Source organism: Dermacentor silvarum, chromosome 3 (assembly GCF_013339745.2).
Source record: "Dermacentor silvarum isolate Dsil-2018 chromosome 3, BIME_Dsil_1.4, whole genome shotgun sequence".
Classification (NCBI taxonomy): domain Eukaryota; kingdom Metazoa; phylum Arthropoda; class Arachnida; order Ixodida; family Ixodidae; genus Dermacentor; species Dermacentor silvarum.
In genome coordinates this window covers 82,227,211-82,246,500 of record NC_051156.1, presented here as the reverse complement: position 1 = coordinate 82,246,500, position 19,290 = coordinate 82,227,211, and the positions used below count along the sequence as shown (strand labels likewise).

Here is a 19,290-nt window from a genome sequence, read left to right as displayed (position 1 = left end):
GCACCACGTGCCCTTCTCCTCCACTTCGACTCTTTCTTCCTTAATCACTCCTTGGAGCGCCCGTTTGAGGGGAGCGTTCGCCGTCTCCGCTGACTTCCGTACTCCCAGGCAGCCGCACTGTAACCAGTATTTCGTTTCCCGCAACTGCACTATAAGCGATACGTGTATACATGGAGTATACACGTATCGGGAGCCTGAAACGGGAGCCTAACGGGAGCCTGAAAAGACCGCACTATATCCGGTCCTGCACTATAAGCGGTTACGTTATAAGTGGTCTATACTGTAATTGGAGGTCTTTCCGGAGTCTCCGATTAGCCGCGCCCGCCACGTGAATCCAGCGCAGTTCACCATTGGTCCTGTGCTCGCTCCGTGAGGGCGTCGTCTGCTCAGCTCATTGCGGTCTCCTCGTGAGCTCTGGACAGTTTCCGTAATCTTGACGAGTGTCAAAACAGCCGCTATGCGGACATTGCAGTAGCGTAGTCGATCCCGCTTTTTGTGACGTCTCAGACCAGCAGCTAAGCATTCCGAGCATCGCCGATGCAGACTTTTCGACCAAGCTTCTGGCACGGAATCCTCGGGACACGCGGCTAAGCCTTTCGTGTGTAGGCGTCTCCGACTCTGCGATCAAGCAGATCGCACGCGGACTTCTTGGACCCTTGCCTAAGCATTTCGTGCATCGGCGCCTCCGACTGCGCGACTAAGCACATCGAGCGTCGACTCCTCGAGCCCGTGGCTAGGCACTTCGCGCGTCGGCACCTCGGGCGCCGACTCCTCGAACCTGCGACCAGGCATTTCGCGCGGCGGCACCTTGGACTGCGTGACTGAGCTCGTCGAGCGTCTATTCCTCGGACCCACGACCAGGCATTTCGTGCGTTGGCACCTCGGACTGTGCGACTGAGCTCATGGAGCGTCTATTCCTCGGACCCGCGACTTAGCACATTATGCGAGTCTCACAGTCCGTTAAAAGAGCCATTGCAATGTCATTGTCGTGGTAGCCACCATAGTCGTGAGTTCTGATAATGTTTCTGATGAGGTGAAAAGGATCCAGTACTTTCAAAGCAGTCGCCAGAGTCAGTGTGTTTAGCGGATTGTCATTTTCCCCAGACGACGAGATGTTAGCATCTTGTTGACAACAGCGGCTGCGGCACGGCCGCTCTGGCGCTATCTTGAAAGCAATCTGCGACGTGCGTAATGTGAGTGCCTGCGCTCACCTCATCTTCAATGCGATCTGCGATGTGGGTAAAGCTCAACTAGTGGCGGTAGAGTCGTGTGCGCTGTGCTTTTGACGTTTAAGTATAAACCGCATTCACGCGATCTTGCGCGCGACAGCGACAAGCGATGGAGATAGCTGTTGCGGTCGCTCGTCGCCTACAAGTCGTTCCGCATGCGAGCGACGACTTTGAGCGACGTCTCCCCGGTGTTGCCGGTATGAGGGCAGTAAATACTCGCCGAAACTGGCGTGACGCTTGCTTTATTAATTTAAGTTGATGTGTTTTAGTGTAAAGAGCAGTATAAATATTTCTAAAGGTCTTGCACTACGTTATTATCCTTGCACGTATCAAAATCTAGTCGTTTGTTCGTTCCGTGCGACAATCGGTAGTGCTTGACTGATGTATGTCCAGTTCCGGCTTCGCGCTATTGGCTAGTCGCTCGTAGCACTTCCGGGCGACGAGCGACGAATTCTAGATTTCTAAAACCGAGCGATTGAGCGAAAAGACCGAGCGATCTGTTCGCGCGACGGCCTGTTTCGTCGCTCGTCGCCGTCGCGCACAAAATCGCGTGAATGCGGTTTGGGCTTTAGTTTGCTGTGAGGCGAGAGACGGCATGGAGGTCAATTCACTCGCTGCTATTGCCAGGCCTTCTCACTCCAGCGTGTTGACACCGAGTTTCCACGGTCATCGAGTGAGATGTGTTCATGTTTACCTGTGCGCGCATGACACCGTGCTCGGTAATATGGTTAGCGAATGTTTACAAGTTTATACGGACAATAAAACTCCTATCCTTAGTTGTATAGCTGTCTACTAATCTGCTATTGCAATCGATGCTTTGCCTTTTGGGCGAAACTGCAAGATTTTTTCCTTCCGCTTTCTGTTTCGGCAATCATATGTGCATTCTCCTCGAGATAAATTTTTGCTTCTTCGTTGGTGTAGCTATTTTGATCGGACACAGACAACGGCAGCGATTGCAGTGGCTTAAGGGGGGACGCGGGTTCTAGAATGGTAAAAAACCGCTGAAAAATTGATTTTTGGAAAAACGCATTTTAAGAATGTTTGGGCCTTCAAGCAGCTGCCCTCAAATTATTAACCCTGATTTCAGTCGGTAAATAGGACAAAATTGGCTTTCAAAACGCCACAGGAGACGCGAAACGACCTGGGGCAGGCAAAATTTGTTCAAACTTCCCGCGCGCGCAGCCGCCAACCGACCGCCGCCATGTTGGGCTTGTTTTGTAGCTGTTTTCTTTGTGAACATTTTGCGCCAGCTCAAAATGGCGCCGCTCAAGCTGAACTACCGCTCTCGCCGCTTTTCCAAAGGGTGGTTCCGGGCCTCTGATTGGGCGGAGCGCGCGCGCGCAAGACGAGCCCCCCGTCTCGCGCCTCCCATTGGCTGGCGCGCCCACTGAGGCAGCCATTTTGCTTTTTTCTTTTTTTGCGTGCGCCGCCGTATCACCGTTGTTCCCGGTTTCTCGCGGTCGTCTGCTACGCTTGTGTTCATGCGGCTCACGAACCGTCTTTTCGTCTTGCACTCGTCTGAAGATAACGCGTTAATCTTACGGAAGGAAACGAAAGCGTCCATGGAACGCACGGCTGAAGATCGTGGACGAAGGCGCGCTACCCGAACGGCCGGAACCACCGCGTCCGAAGCGGCACATCTAACGTCGCCGTTGATTCTACTGGGCATAGCTATGGCCCATCTGATGTCATCGGATCGTCAGATCGATGACATCAGATCGTCCAGCGGCACCCAAGGCTGTGTTGATATGGCATACTATTCAGCGCAATACCGCATTCATACGGCGTACTATTCAGCGCGCTGCCCGAACGGTCGGCACGAGCGGAACGGCCGGAACCACCTGTTGCGTCCGAAGCGGCACATAAACGTCGCCGTTGATTCTACTGGGCATAGCTGCGGCCCATCTGGTGTCATCGGATCATCAGCCAGCGCGTCCAGCGGCATCCAAGACCGCGTTGATACGGCTTACTATTCAGTGGGCGAGTCAGCTGAGCGCGCGAGAAGTGCGGCGATCTTGAAGGAGTGTCTGGCATCATAGTGCGCAACGGAGCGGAAATTCAAGCTGCTAGTCGGAAAATCTTCGGAAGTCGCAAAATGAGCATCTAGACAGTAGTGCTACTAAGGTTAGGCTTTCAAAATGGCACAAGCCAGCAAAGAACCTGCATATACAGCCCTGGCATGCTGTAGAGCGAAATGTTGTTGAATGACAATAATCAATTTTGGTCATTCAATAAATATTCCATAAATGCGTCATTTTAACTTGACCATTGTGTGTTTATTTGTCTATGGAAAGGCTACTTTATTATACAATTTTTGTATTCATTTAGCTTGCAGGCCACTGGGACGGGCACATGAAGTGGTAAATGTAGTTTCTCATGCTGATTTAGGGGCAGTGCATGGCTTTATGACAAGCTTTTCCCAGTTTTCTGGCGGGGTACAGTCATATATTTAGTATAGTCATTCTCGTGAAGAATAGAGCTACAAAATGATGTCATTAATATTGCTGTAGCTGGATTCTAGAAAAAGTTGCAGCCGTCTAAACTTCAAATGCGTTTTTCTCAGTTCGATGTTTTTACACACCACGCTCAGTCTTACGGGGCTTTTTCTATGATGTTGTGGAGTGACAATAACAAGTTTGGTGTCAGTGTATTCGTAATGAAATGATCTAGGGGGTGATGCTATTTCTGTTACTCTAGCATCATTTTATAAATTACAATCAAAAGTAACAATGCGTGGAAATAAGAAAAATATATTCACAGTCAATGTTGGTCTCCTTACCTTTATAGTGCTTTCAAACAAATAAAAATAGCATCACCCCCTAGAGCAAGTCTTCGGCATTAAAGTCATGCTCTTACTTTGTGTTTGACAACGATAAATTGCCAAAAAGCCCCGTGAGAAGTACTCATGAAATTTATTTTCAGATTTTAATACTTTCTGAACTAGAGTAGCTATCAAAAAACTAATTATAGATGTGAAATCAGCGTGAAAAATTGATTTAAACAGTGAAGTTTAGTTCAGATAGAACCAAAACTAAAGAAAGTTTTTAGAACCCTCGTCCCCCCTTAAGGGGGGACATGGGTTGTGGAGATTATGTCCTGTATCTTATGGCCAATTCTGATGAAAATAATCAGGCTTGCTTAGTTTTTCGTGCTGATTTCAAATATGCAATAATTTTTCTTGTAGGTCCATTTGTTCAGAAGATACACAAATCTGTCGCTCTATTGTTCCAGGAGACAATGGAAAAAAAACTGCTCAGTAGAAAGTGAATATTATATCATAGCTAGATACTATAATATGCAATAAATGCAATGCTGCAAAAAAGTTTTCAAATAAATAATAATTAGCCATTTTGCAGGTGATCAAATTTATTTCCTTGTCGTGTGGCTACAACAAAAGAAAATTAATAAAATGAAAATATACATGTGCAGAAATTTGAAATTCTGCTCTCAGCACTTTTCAATATGGAGATTAGGCTTTCTGCTAAGGAAAGAATTATTGCTCTAGCTGTTCTAGATCATGAGATATCACTCCGACACTGGTGAAGTCACCCAAAAACAAGTTTTTGAGAAAAGTGAGAAAACATGTAAAACCTTTTTATTTGCAAATTTACAGCTGGAACAGCTCAGTAGGCACCAGACATGTAGTCCTGCTGACTTCCAGCCCCTGTGTGCCACTTTTTCGGGGACTGGCGCAAGTTTTCTGTTGCTTTGCCTACGTTCAGTTCGGCGTAAAGTTCGCGAATCGACCGCGCGCAGTCGCTCGTCAGATTACGCGCCGCGCGATCGGCCGCGGGCGTCAGCTTCGCCTTCACGTAGCTCTGCCACGTTTTTGTGTGAAGAGCCCGACGGCTGATGTCCATCAACGAGAAAATGTCATTGAACGCGGTCTGTCGGTTGCCCTTTGCCTGCATGGCACGCGTAGCCAAAACGTTCACAGCAAAGGAGTTCATTCGCTCGGCACTATCAACGCGCGGCGAGCTCCACTCTCCACAGTTTGCGCACATAAAACGCAGCTTCACAGCGAGTCCGTATTCCCGCTCGTCTCGGACGATTTCGAAAGCACCACTGCAGTTTTTGCACGTCGCAAACGTTAATAAAGTGTTCACTGCACGCAAATCCACAATCGTAAACGTAGTCCCATCAGCCGGGCAAAGTGCATCATCGGTACTGTCACCCACGAACTCACGTTTCCTCTCCGTCGCTGGAGCGGAAGATAACGCCGATAGATTCGCTTTGGCTTTCGCCGCTTCCTCCTTCAGCTCGGAGGGTTGCCGGTAGATCGTATCTTGCCGCGAGTGAAGGTCGAAGTGTCGAAGGCTTGGCGGCAGACGGACTCTGAATCGCAGCAGCCGCTGCGGTCGTTAGGCCTACCGTTGCTGCATCGACGATTTGGGCATCAAATGCTGAGGTTGTGGCGTCCTGGTCGTTTTGCGGCGTCGAGCAGCGCACTTTGCAGTTTTCGATGAGCGTCCGTCGCACTTTTTTAGCACCAAACTTGTGCCGCGTGCGAAATTTGCGCACCGTTTTCGACATTGCGGCACGCTTTCTCACTGACACTGCGGCAAGATGGCGCGTCTCAATGCGCGTCTCCAGGCGCGCAGCAGACGATGGCCATGCCGTTCCGCCAATTGGGAGGCAAGCTCAAGTCACGTGCGCCAAGTGCCGAATAGGAGAGCGTTTTAGTACCTTTTTTTGGCGCGCAGTTTTTAAGTGGCCAATAGCTGAATGGGGCCCGTTCTGGCGGGAATTTGAAGGCAAAAAGCGGCTCTTTCAAATGAGACCAAGATGTCCGCGCTAGCACACGTGGAAGAGCAGGCGCGCGTTTCGGAAAATGTGCCGTTTCAGCGTCAGTTTAGCCTGAAATTCAGCTAGTACATGTCGTATAAGGCATCATTGCGGCTAAAATATTGACATTATCGGTATGAAATTAACAATATAGGTGCAATAATAGCTGCACATTCCAACAATGCAATTTAAAAAAATCGAGTTTTTTCGCGATTTTTGGTCGCCACAACCCGTGTCCCCCCTTAAATCGGTACAGTAAAGACCACTTATAACGTAACCGCTTATAGTGCAGGACCGGATATTGTGCGGTCTTTTCAGACTCCCGTTAATTTTCCCATAGCACTCCATGTATACACGTATCGCTTATAGTGCACTTGCGGGAAACGAAATACCGGTTACAGTGCAGCTGCCTGGGAATACGGAAGTCAGCGGGGACGGCGAACGCTCCCCTCAAACGGGTGCCCCAAGGAGTGCCCGAGGAAGAGAGACAAAGTGGAGGAGAAGGGCACGTGGCGCGAACGAAAAGCCAGTGAGGCTGAAACCAGAATCTTGAGCGAGCGAGCGCCACGAAACTGCCAACGCCGGCCAATGCTCGCTTCACGATAACGGCAGTAAACGAAACTTCAGGGAGCGGGCGGCGCTGCCCCAACAACGGCTATGAGATGGCGCCAGAGTAGCGCACTACCATATGTGGAAACAAAAGCGTTGCATGAGTGAAGGTCTGTCTTCGGCGACTGCTGTGAATCGCGCCCACGCGTCGACCACACGCTGCCTCTTGCGATTTCCTGATTAGCAAGGCAGTCACGCCACACCTCGCTCCGTTTCCAACAAGTCGCACGAGACAGATTGTCCTTGTCAGCCAGTATATCGCGAAATGAAAACTCATATAGAGCTGCGCTCAAATTTTGCATTAGGGAGTATCGTAATCGTCAGTCAATTTTTAAATTCTGTACTTGAATCAATATTCTAGGGTAAGAGAGCAGAATGGTTAGCAAGAGAAGGGGGAAGCAAAGTCGGGGATGGCAGAAAACTAGGTGGGCTGATAAAGTTGAGAAATTTGCAGGTGCAAGTTGGAATCGTTTAGCGCAAGACAGGGGCAATTGGAAATCGCAGGAAGAGGCCTTTGTCTTGCAGTGCACATAAATATAGGCTGATGATGAGGATAAAGACCAGCTTGATTTTTTTCATTATGCAGCGTGCCCATTACAACGAATCTGCATACAACATACTTTAGGATAATAGTCTATTCTTCTTGCTTAGTTTGGTCTGCCTATATCATCAATGCAACCAATTCTGCTTTTAAAGGACGCAGTGCTGCCAAATGGCCTGTTCTGGAAGGAATCCACATGAGGGACAAGTTTGTTGCAAGAAAGGTGTGGCATACACTGATAGAGAACTGCGAGAAGCGCTCCGCAACCCAGCAAAATGTCGAAGGTGTCGAGTCCACTGGCGCTATTGCCAATCCAATCACCAATAACCTCTGAGGACCTCTAAAGGACCTCTGAGAAATATTTTGATAACCAGCATGGGCACAGCTCCTTGAAACTTTGCACTTTTTTTAATTGTTTGTGCATAGAACCTACCCTGCAAATTTCTGTTGCATATCATAAACAAATAGTTGGTGTATACTTGTGTAACTTGTTCCATTGTGAAAGCGCAGAGACGAATTTTGAGCTATTGCTGCTTTTGTGGTCTGCAGTTCAGCCCCAGCTTCATATCTCGGGCCTGATCACCAATGAGCGGCAAGCCTAACCTCACAGGGTTGCTTTCCACCAACACCGTGAACCCGCACCAAATTTCGCTTTAAGGGGGGATGTGGGTTCTAAAATCTCTTTCTTTAGTTTTGGTTCTATCTGAACTAAACTTCACTGTTTAAATGAATTTTTCACGCTGAGTTCACATCTATAATTAGTTTTTTGATAGCTACTCTAGTTCAGAAAGTATTAAAATGTGAAAATAAATTTCGTGAGTACTTCTTACGGGGCTTTTTGGCAATTTATCCTTGTCAAAGACAAAAAGTAAGAGCATGACTTTAATGCCAAAGACTTGCTCTAGGGGGAGGTGCTATTTTTATTTGTTTGAAAGCATTATAAAGGTAAGAAAGGAGACCAACATTGACTGTGAATATATTTTTCTTATTTTCACGCATTGTTACTTTTGATTGTAATTTATAAAATGATGCTAGAGTAGCAGAAATAGCATCACCCCCTAGATCATTTCATTACGAATACACTGATACCAAACTTGTTATTGTCACTCTACAACATCATAGAAAAAAGCCCCGTAAGACTGAGCGTGGTGTGTAAAAACATCGAACTGAGAAAAACGCATTTGAAGTTTAGACAGCTGCAACTTTTTCTAGAATCCAGCTACAGCAATATTAATGACATCATTTTGTAGCTCTATTCTTCACGAAAATGACTATACTAAATTTATGACTGTACCCTGCCAGAAAACTGGGAAAAGCTTGTCATAAAGGCATGTACTGCCCGTTCCAGTGGCCTGCAAGCTAAATGAATACAAAAATTGTATAACAAAGTAGCCTTTCCATAGACAAATAAACTTACACAATGGAATATTTATTGAATGACTAAAATTTATTATTGTTATACAACACTTCGCTCTACAACATGCCAGGGCGGTATATGCAGGGTTCTTTGCTGGCTTGTGCCCTTTTGAAAGCCTAGCCTTGGTGGCACTGCTGTCTAGATGCTCATTTTGCGACTTCCAAAGCTTTTGCGACTAGCAGCTTGAATTTCCGCTCCGTTGCGCACTATGATGCCAGACACTCCTTCAAGATCGCCGCACTTCTCGCGCGCTCAGCTGACTCGCCCACTGAACAGTAAGCCGTATCAACGCGGTCTTGGATGCCGCTGGACGCGCTGGCTGATGATCCGATGACATCAGATGGGCCGTAGCTATGCCCAGTAGAATCAACGGCGACGTTTATCTGCCGCTTCGGACGCATCAGGTGGTTTCGGCCGTTCCGCTCGTGCCGACCGTTCGGGCAGCGCGCTGAATAGTATGCCATATCAACATAGCCTTGGGTGCCGCTGGACGCACTGGCTGACGATCCGATGACATCAGATGGGCCGTAGCTATGCCCAGTAGAATCAACGGCGACGTTTATCTGCCGCTTCGGACGCATCAGGTGGTTTCGGCCGTTCCGCTCGTGCCGACCGTTCGGGCAGCGCGCTGAATAGTATGCCATATCAACATAGCCTTGGGTGCCGCTGGACGCGCTGGCTGACGATCCGATGACATCAGATAGGCCGTAGTTATGCCCAGTAGAATCAACGGCGACGTTACATGTGCCGCTTCGGACACGGTGGTTCCGGCCGTTCGGGTAGCATGCCTTCGTCCGCGATCTTCAGCCGTGCGTTCCATGGACGCTTTCGTTTCTTTCCGTAAGATTAACGCGTTATCTTCAGACGAGTGCAAGATGAAAAGACGGTTCGTGAGCCTCGTGAACACAAGTGTAGCAGACGACCGCGAGAAACCGGGAACAACGGAGATACGGCGGCGCACGCAAAAAAAGAAAAAAAGCAAAATGGCCGCCTCGGTGGGCGCGCCAGCCAATGGGAGGCGCGAGACGGGGGCTCGTCTTGCGCGCGCGCGCTCCGCCCAATCAGAGGCCCGGAACCACCCTTTGGAAAAGCGGCGAGAGCGGTCGTTCAGCTTGAGCGGCGCCATTTTGAGCTGGCGCAAAATGCTCACAAAGAAAACAGCTACAAAACAAGCCCAAGATGGCGGCGGTCGGTTGGCAGCTGCACCCGTGGCGCGCGGGAAGTTTGAACAAATTTTGCCTGCCGCAGGTCGTTTCGCGTCTCCGGTCGCGTTTTGAAAGCCGATTTTTTCCTATTTACCGATCGAAATCAGGGTTAATAATTTGAGGGCAGCTGCTTGAAGGCCCAAACATTCCTAAAATGTGTTTTTCCAAAAATCAATTTTTCGGCAGTTTTTTACCATTCTAGAACCCGCGTCCCCCCTTAACATGTGGCTTCACTGCTGGGCAAATCTCGGCTCAGGGTCTGGTTTCACATCTGCGAGGGCCCTGCTGCCGTGGAAAGTCACATTATTAGAGCAAAGTTCGCTATCAGCATTGTCGGAAGAGCTGGGAAACAGAGCCGCTGCCCCAAGATATGTGGATGATTTGTGCATCCGTGAATGGGAAACTGTTTTTACAAAGATTTGAGAATTTTGTGCAGTTAATTCCACAGATTATATGTTCCGAGTTGTTTTTTCTATTTCGGGGTGGTCTTATTGGAGGTGCAGTTTATTTGCAGAGGTACTATATATGCAAAAAATTGTGTAGATTTGGTGGTCTCGAATTGCGTAATATTCCATCAAATATTCGCTTAAGCCTAACCGATCAGCCATTTCATCTGGTGTCAATATTAGCGGGTCTGACTGTGTATGGTACCAAATTTCAGCAGTCTGCAGCCACAAATAAGTGTTAGCCTCGATTCCCACATTCCCCCTTAAGTGCTGCAGGTTCACATCCACCTAAAGATGTGTGTTATGGCTAGGCATGCTCTCGACCTAGTGCTGATTCGGTGTGGAATGGAGCTGTGCTGCTTCATTGCAGATGTCTGCATAGTCGCACAGGTCATCTGCATACACTCTAGGGGAATCGATTGTGTGTCTGCCTTTGTCAGCAGTGATCAACAGTGGCGGCTGGCGAGCTCAGCGCCCGGTAGCTCGAACGTTCAAGCTCGCTGTCGCCCGATCAATCATCTTCAGCGGCCATCGCGAGAGTCTGCTGCTAGTGCCACTACACAGGGCCTTTGTGTCTAAGCCCGCATGTATTTTGTCTCTTTGCAGCTACTACAACCCAACAGCCGTGAATGCAGTCAAGTACACGGAGCAGATGCAGAAGCGAAAACTCCTGTGGAAGAAGCCCCAGCAGGAAGAAGTGGCTGCTGAAAGTGAAGCGCCCAAGGTGAGCATGGGCATAGAGTAATGAGTCTGCTGCCTGAGTGATGCTTGCAGGGGTGGCACTTTTGATCCTCCACAGTGCGCATTAGGGCAGAAAATTGTAGGTGTAGCATTTGTAGTAGGTGGGACTGTTAGAGGTTGACGTATGCAGTCAAACCTCAATACAGTGAAATTTTGGATGTCACGAACTCCAGGGGGCTGCAAGCAAATTATTCTGAAAGGTTATGGTGAAAGCCTCAAAATTAACCATGCCACCCATCAACCCAGCTCACTGTATGAGCTAGCCACAAAAATGGCGCTGTTGGCTCTCAGCCCGTGCTGTTCCTAGCACCATTGAAGCACTGTATAGTAAGAGTGACGCTCACAAGCAAGATGCTGACAGCAAGAAAACCACCGACAAAGAGGAAGCTCCATGTTGCCTCCAAAGCACGATGTTTCTTTATGTTCTTCACATTCCTTACCGTGGAGACTGCAACCTTGTGGCATCCTCGCTAGCACGGAGGCTAAATTTCTCCATGCTTGTAGCTGGTACTGCCACAGAAAGAATAGGTGTGCACAAAATTAAGAGTGAAAGAATGAAGAGATGCGCCTCCGTTGCTAGGTGGTGGAAAAATAAACCTCACAAAGCCAGATATGCCATCACCTCCGCTGCCAAGTTTTTCTCCTCCGGCAGCCGCGTCAGGTTTTCCAGACGCATGTACGGTGGAGCCCGCTTTATGCGCCTTGTCAGCTAGCCTACTGTTCTGGCTGCCGTGCAGGATACACGAAAAGCTAATCCCCAGATTTCGGAATATTAATTCGTACAGTAGAACCCCGCTGATACATTTTTCACGGGACCGTAAAAAAAAACATAACAGCCGGGAAACGTAAGAGCCGAGAACCAGGAAAAATTAAGAAATGAAAGTAGTGTTGAACTGCACACAATAATATTTTAATTCTTACGTGTGAAAAAAAGTCATAGTTTCGCCCGAAAGCAAATTAGTAGACAGCTATAGAAAGTAAGGCATTCGATTCAGTAGAGATATCAGCAGTCATAGAGGCATTGCGTAATCAAGGAGTGGAGGAGGCATACGTGAATATCTTGGCAAATATCTACAAGGATTCCACAGCTACCATGGTTCTCCACAAGAAAAGTAGAAAGATACCTATCAAGAAAGGGGTCAGGCAAGGATACACAATCTCTCCAATGCTATTCACTGCATGCTTAGAAGAAGTATTCAAGCTCTTAGAATGGGAAGGATTAGGAGTGAGGATCGATGGCGAATATCTCAGCAACCTTCGGTTTGCAGATGACATTGTCCTATTGAGCAACAAGGGAGATGAATTACAACAAATGATTGAGGACCTTCATCGAGAAAGTGCAGGAATTGGGTTGAAGATGAATATGCAGAAGACAAAGATAATGTTCAATAGCCTGGCAAGGGAACAAGAATTCAGGATCGCCAGTCAGCCTCTAGAATCTGTAAAGGAATATGTTTATCTAGGTCAATTACTCACAGGGGACCCTGATCATGAGAAAGAAATTTACAGAAGAATAAAATTAGGTTGGAGTGCATACGGCAGGCATTGCCAAATCCTGACTGGGAGCTTACCACTGTCGTTGAAAAGAAAAGTGTACAATCATTGCATTCTACCGGTGCTAACATATGGGGCAGAAACTTGGAGGTTAACAAAGAAGCTCGAGAACAAGTTAAGGACCGCACAAAGAGCAATGGAACGAAAAATCTTAGGAGTAACGTTAAGAGACAGGAAGAGAGCGGTGTGGATCAGAGAACAAACGGGGGTAGACGATATTCTAGTTGACATTAAGCGGAAGAAATGGAGCTGGGCAGGCCATGTAATGCGTAGGATGGATAATCGGTGGACCATTAGGGTTACAGAATGGATACCAAGAGAAGGGAAGCGCAGTCGAGGACGGCAGAAAGTCAGGTGGGATGATGAGGTTAGGAAATACGCAGGCGCAAGTTGGAATACGCTAGCGCAAGACAGGGGTAATTGGAGATCGCAGGGAGAGGCCTTCGTCCTGCAGTGGACATAAATATAGGCTGATGATGATGATGATGATAGAAAGTAAGGATAGTAGTTTTATCATCCATATTAACTTGTAAACATTCGCTTATTAACTATATTACCAAGCATGGTGTCAACGCCCACAGGCAAACATGAACACATCACACTCAATGAGCGCAGACACGCACTGTGAAACGCTGGCGTGAGGAAGCGCCGCTGCAGAAGCGAGCGAAGTGACCTTCGTGCTGTTGTCTATCGCTTCAACGCAAACTGAGCGCCGATAACACAGCGCATACAAAGCTACAAGCCACCGACGCACCTACACTGCCTAGACTCTGCCCCCAATGCAGATCGCTTTCAAGATACGGTCCACATGGCCACGCGCTGCCACGCAGTTCATGCCAGGGTACCCCCCTTCATGCCAGAGAACCCCCTTCGTTCCCTCGCCGGTGCCTCGAGCGCAACGAAAGAAGGCGCGCTTCCTCCATGCTTTTCTTTCTTGCGCGCGCGCGAGAGATTTAGGCGCGGTCGCCGGCTCCCCTCACACGCTTTCACTCGCACATACGGTGACGGTGTTAGCGACCTTGGACTTTATACGGAACATCTATGAGCCAAAACAAAATTTTAGGGCCACAACGCGTCATAGACAGCATCTTTAGATACCAAATATGGATCTCAAAGGCCATGCTTTTGCTAGCGGAAACCGAAAATATGTCATTGGTGTCGCCCCAGGCACTTTATAGGCGGGCAATGCCATCGTCAAGCCACCAAGCCAAGCAACATGAAAAGTCAAAATGGCTGCTCGGGCCGGCGAAGAGTGGCAGTCCGCAACGTATGATACGGGAACGGTCCCACAGTTGCGGTGCAACAGCGGGGTTACCAATGCATTGGGTTCTATGGGAGCTGTGCCGGGACCGGCCGAAGACGGTGTAACAGCTGGGAAAACACAGCACCCGGGAACGTAACAGCGGGGTTCTGCTGTAGTACTGAGGCGTTAATGTGACACTGAAAAATTGAATAACGATCAGTATTCTGAAATTCGTAGTACTGAAATATTTTTACATTGTACTATAAGCAGTCAGCAGTGGATTTCTGGAAACTTCGTTCATTTGAAAAGTTTGCTAATGTGGTTTGTAGTAACGAGGTTTCACTGTATTATGAAGCATATATAAAATCTGGTTGGTCATGCTTTAATTCAGTGGAGTGCTCTCCTGCTAAACGAAATCAAAAATGCAGGAGCTGACATGGCATTCGTTCTAGCGAAACAAATTTTTGTTTGCACCTGCCTCAGGATATGATTTCTGTTATCAAAAGCCAACCTGTCTTTGAGACACCTGATTTTTCGGATCTGTACTTACCCTCGCACCAATGCATAACAACCAAAAATTTCGGACGCCACACAGCGTTTCAGGCAATGACAGCTGCAATGCTGCAAGCATGGTGGCCATGGACAAAGTTGCCACACTCTGAAGAAACACACCACTGCATGGTTCATGTGTGACAGTCGGCACACACTCAGAAATTGCTGAGTCATGATCGCTGTTGCCCTGTGGCATGCATGATCTCACTGAAGGGGTCCCGTGCAGTGGACAAAGCCACCCGCAAAAAAACACTCCGGCAGCCCCTGGGTAGCCAGAAGAGGCCCACTGTCGGTGACTGTCGGTACGGTGCACGGAATTACAGCCGGATGCACGCTCGCTTAGTGTTAACAGATCCGAGGTCTGTGCGAGCTGTGCCACGGCGCCAGGTGGAGATGACTCTGTGTAAACTTGTGTTCTCACTCCTATCCTCTGAAGTCCTTGTCAATGGAGTAAACGCATTTGTGAATGTACTCCTTTCAGATGTAGGCAATTTGTTTTTTATTGCGATAGCAATTATATGGACACTGAAAAGCAGATGTCGCCGTCGCCGTGAGGTTCCGTATGACGTCAGTGGAGATGAAATCGTCGCCGCGCGCCGAACGCTGTATGTGCGAGTGAAAGGGCGCGAGGGCGGCGCGCTTTCACGGGGAGTGAACGCACGGCGGAGAACAAACGCGCGTTCTGCGCCGTGCTCGCTTAAGGGCTGCAGAAGTAGGCGTCTCTTTCCTCCTTTACAATCACCATATATGTAGAGCAAACGCGCCTTCTTCCGACGCGCGAGAGGCCGTGGGGGAGGGGGAGGGAAGGGAGGCGACGTTTAGCTGCGGCACCAAGTGCCTATTTATATCAGAGGCTCCGGCAACAGTCACCAACGCCGCACGCATTTTGAGCGAACTCGGGCAAAACGCCGATGGCGTCGACAACAGTTCTGCGTGTTGCCGATGCTGCTGCATGTCCAAGTTTATACAGCTGATAAAGCTAATATCATTACTCCGTATAGCTCTCTACAAGTTTGCTATCGCAATTGATGCTTCGCCTTTCAGGTGAAACTGCGACTTTTTTTAATTCGGTTTTTAATGCCAGTTTTGCGTGTTTTTAATACAATATTTCGAAGTGAATGATTTTCAGTGGTCCCATGAAATTGGTTATATGGAGATCTCACTGTAGCACTTTCCCAGTTCGTTCTGGCACGCATGCAAGTCTCCAGAATGCCATAAACATACGGCACAACTTTAGTGCTGCTGGCTTAGCTTGTAAATAACTTGTTTTGAATGAGCTATTGTAATGATACATGTAGTGACATGTGGCTGTCATAATGCATAAGCAACAAAATGTTGTTCTGGCACGGTCTTATGGTAAGAGTGGCAATTGCAGGCTTCAAAAGTAGGCTGTTGTCAACATCCTGAATGCTGTTTTGGTTTCATATTTATTATTTGCAGGTAATTTCTAAAACCATATCTCTTGAAAAAAATGTGTGTTATAGAATATTGTAAATAGGCCTGTGCCACAGTCTGCAGCACTCAAAAACTAGTATTAGTCCACATTGGGCCACTCCGTGTGCCACAAATAATGCAGAACTGAGATTCATTGTGCCTCTTTTTATGCTCACTTCAGCCGCAGCCCAACTCAACATGTGCCAAGGTGTGGGAGAAGATGACCTTTGCCCAGGACGACGACGGCAAGATGACTGCCAAGTTTCGCAAGCTCATGGGCATCCGTGGCGAACCGCCGCCGCCCTCTGATAAGCCAGACCCTGCTGTCAACCCCCTGCTGAAGCAGCAGGAGAAGCTGTTCCATGACCTGGACCAGCAGTACGAAGCGGCGCGTGTCTCGACGCACACGCACCGTGGTGTCGGGCTTGGCTACAGTTCACAGATGGCAGCCTTCTTTCAGCAGACCAACCTGAACAATAAGTGAACAGTGAAGGCCCTGAATGGATGGCCGGCTTTGTATATACAGACATTTCGAGGCATTGCATTTTTTAGTGGAATGTTTGCATCGTCCTGTGCAGTGCATCCCCTGCGGAAATTTCTTGTTGAAACATCACTCCAACACCCCGTAACCCACCTTTCAGCCGACCAACCCCGAACGCTCATTAGGAATGGCCTACTTGGGCTAACAACAGACTCTTGAAGGGGAGGGGCTCCGGGCACAAGGCACCTGATCACACTAACCTGAACGACAGGAGAAACAGAAGCCACGGATGAACTGTGTTACGTGTACGTATACCAACAGCGTTTTTCTTGTCAAGAGGGTAGGCCTCAACTGTTGGAGTACACGGAGTGACTTTCAGTAGGCTTGGTGTTGGCTGACGGATATCTTGGCAGGTAACAAGAGAGTAGTCGTGGCTTTATTCACTACGTGGCAAAATGCTGTTCTACCATACAGAGGAGAGATTGGGCGGGTCGCACTGAAGCAAGCAGCGTTTCATGATTGGCATACAGTGGGACATCTTGAAGTCCATCAAGATTCTGTTGCTGCAAGAGTTCCCCGACATTTCGCTTTGGCACAGCAGACTACTCTGTGTGAGATGCTAGCTTGGCATGCAATGAAGTGAGTCTTTTCGTGGGTTTCCCACTGTGCCTCACTTTACGCTGGCGTTACATAACACTGCATGACTGTTGCCCACAAAGTGTTGCATTTTGCGTGTGTGTCAGGTTTTAGGCAAGCTAATGGTCTTCAAAACATACGAAGTGAGCTACACCAATGGTAGATATGGCTAAGGGAGTGGTGTTTGTATACCGTTGCAGGACTGTTTCATGTCTGTGCAGTCATGTTTGACATTTTTCACTGATTTTGAGAGATTTGACCTAAGAAGCTTCACCATTTGTTTGTAAGCAGCTGCCTTCAATTAGAAATGAAGATCACTACCTTCCTCGGTTCAAAATTTAATGGCACTGGAACATTATATAAAGTCCTGAAAGATGCCTCGTGTCTATCCCCTTAAAAAAAATCATGGTGGGGATCTAAACTATTGCTATCGTTGATTGTTTCCATAACCTCAAGCAAAATGTTGCAGCTGGTTCTCAAATAGTAAGCACCAGTGTCCCGTATAAAAGTAAGTTGAAACAGTTGATCAGAAACACCTTAGTAATCACTTGGCTAAATGTTGTACGTACTTCTTGGTTTTGCCAGCTTTAGTAGAGAGTTACGAGAAGTTTGACTTCAACAAATGAACATTATCAAAGAGTATTTTTCAAAGGGCCCATGCGAAATTTTGGTTATACACTGGAAGTTGTAAGGTTCATTTAAACGAGAAATTAATATGTCACGTTGCCAGGAGGCAAGCTTCACTGCCAACACAGGCACACACTCCCTTTGCCTCGAGTAGCATTCCAAGCAACGTTCCTTCCCCAAGGCGTTAGCTGTGCTCCCTAAAGGGTTGCAGAAAATTGCCTCTTCCTCTTTACAGTCATTCTCCCTCTCATTCCCTGCCAAGGGAGGGCGCATCCCATTTACGTCATAAACCTTGCCCCCTGTTTTGCTTCGCAGTGCTTTTCGAGTTGCAGTTGTGCACCCGAGTCGCATCTGACGTCGAGATGTTCGTGCGCATGACCTTGATTTAGCTCCAGCAGGAAGTGGGGCTTCCTTGATAGGAAGGGTTCATGGGCTTTTGTTTGAAATGTCGGCTGTTCCCACGCCGGTTAAGCAGCGATACTTTTAAAGTATTGTGTGTGGGCTCCTGATGTCCAAGAGACTTTCAAGGCAGTCCCTGTGCTTTCCATGGCAATGAAAGGAAAGTTACTGGGGTGGAGCATCTGCGCATGTGTTTGCTGAAGTGCCAACTTTTTGGGCAGCACTATGACAGCTCGCTTGGTTTCTCGGAATAAGTGCAACTTCCATGTGCAACGGATTCGAATTTGTTTAGGCATGAAAGGGAAGAGCAAAAAAAAAAAGTGTCTGATTTTGCTTTGTAAATAAGATTTTTTTTTTTCTTTTCATCCCCTTAAACTAATGCAGATCGGAATGTGGGACTCTTCTCGGGTTGTTCTTAGTTGCGTGTGCTTGGCCTCTGTAGCTTTCCCTTCATTGCCACAGAATGCTGTCTGCGAGTGTAGCTCCTCCTGACGCCGCAACTTGCACAGCATCTGCTCAGGAACACCTAATAGTTTATCACTTGACAAGAATTGCATCACAAAGGAAAAATAAAACTTGTGCTTTTTTTTGCAACATTTTGAAATATGAAAAAAATACTGAAATTCATGATGCTAGGCTTGAAGCGGTATGGGGGGGGGCAGCAGAATGAAAGGACAAGCATTCACTCTTCGTAGTTTGTGTCTGCTACGAATGAGCTTGGTCACCGATTCACGAAGAACAACTTGAGCCACATTTGCAGTGTGTACGATAGTGTTGGTTCTGCTTGGTCATGGCTGCAATACCGGAATGCTGAGGATGATGATGAATGATAGACTCTCCCAAATTATTTCACGTGTAACACGGGCTATGACACGAGAAGTCCATGAATATTTTCTGCCAAATATATACCTGCGAACTCTCATTTTGTGGGCATTCAGTTTGTGGAATTAAACGCGGCATGGGCCTCAAGTTTTTACCGTGCCGACAGGACGCCTTCGGCTTCTGTGCATTGTCGGAGAGTATACAAGTGTTGTCGCAGGTCAAAGGGCTAACTGCTAGCGAAGCACTCTCTGACATTTTCAAAGAAATGTAACGAAACGTCGTTTCTGAGCATGTACAAGAAATACTTTTTTTTAACGAGTGTACATTTTCAGAGTTTTACTTTGCACACTAATTTAACAGTGTTGCCACATGTTAGTTTTCAGGGAAGGCTGTTGAAGTTTCGTATGTTGTGCACCATTGAAATGTGATTCGTTTGTCATGTAAATGGAATGTCATCTTTTCAGCTGTAAATACAACATTGTGTGCACATGTCTCACTAGTTGTGTGCTCACTTTTTTTTTAGCTCCTATAAACAGGCGCAATAAAGTTTTGCTGTTTATTCAATGACT

The 19,290-nt window shown here is 47.6% G+C and overlaps 1 protein-coding gene across 2 annotated transcripts in view; it reads left to right on the top strand.

Moving 5' to 3' along the window:
• LOC119445542 (arginine/serine-rich coiled-coil protein 2) overlaps positions 1–19,280 on the top strand; it is a 29,453-nt gene extending 10,173 nt beyond the window's left edge. For both annotated transcript variants that reach the window (XM_037709804.1, XM_037709807.2), the window contains 2 exons: positions 10,839–10,956; positions 15,938–19,280. In XM_037709804.1, the coding sequence (XP_037565732.1) occupies positions 10,839–10,956; positions 15,938–16,240 (421 nt within the window). In that variant the 3' untranslated portion in view covers positions 16,241–19,280. The remainder of the gene's footprint in view (positions 1–10,838; positions 10,957–15,937) is intronic.
• The last annotated feature ends 10 nt before the right edge of the window (positions 19,281–19,290 follow it).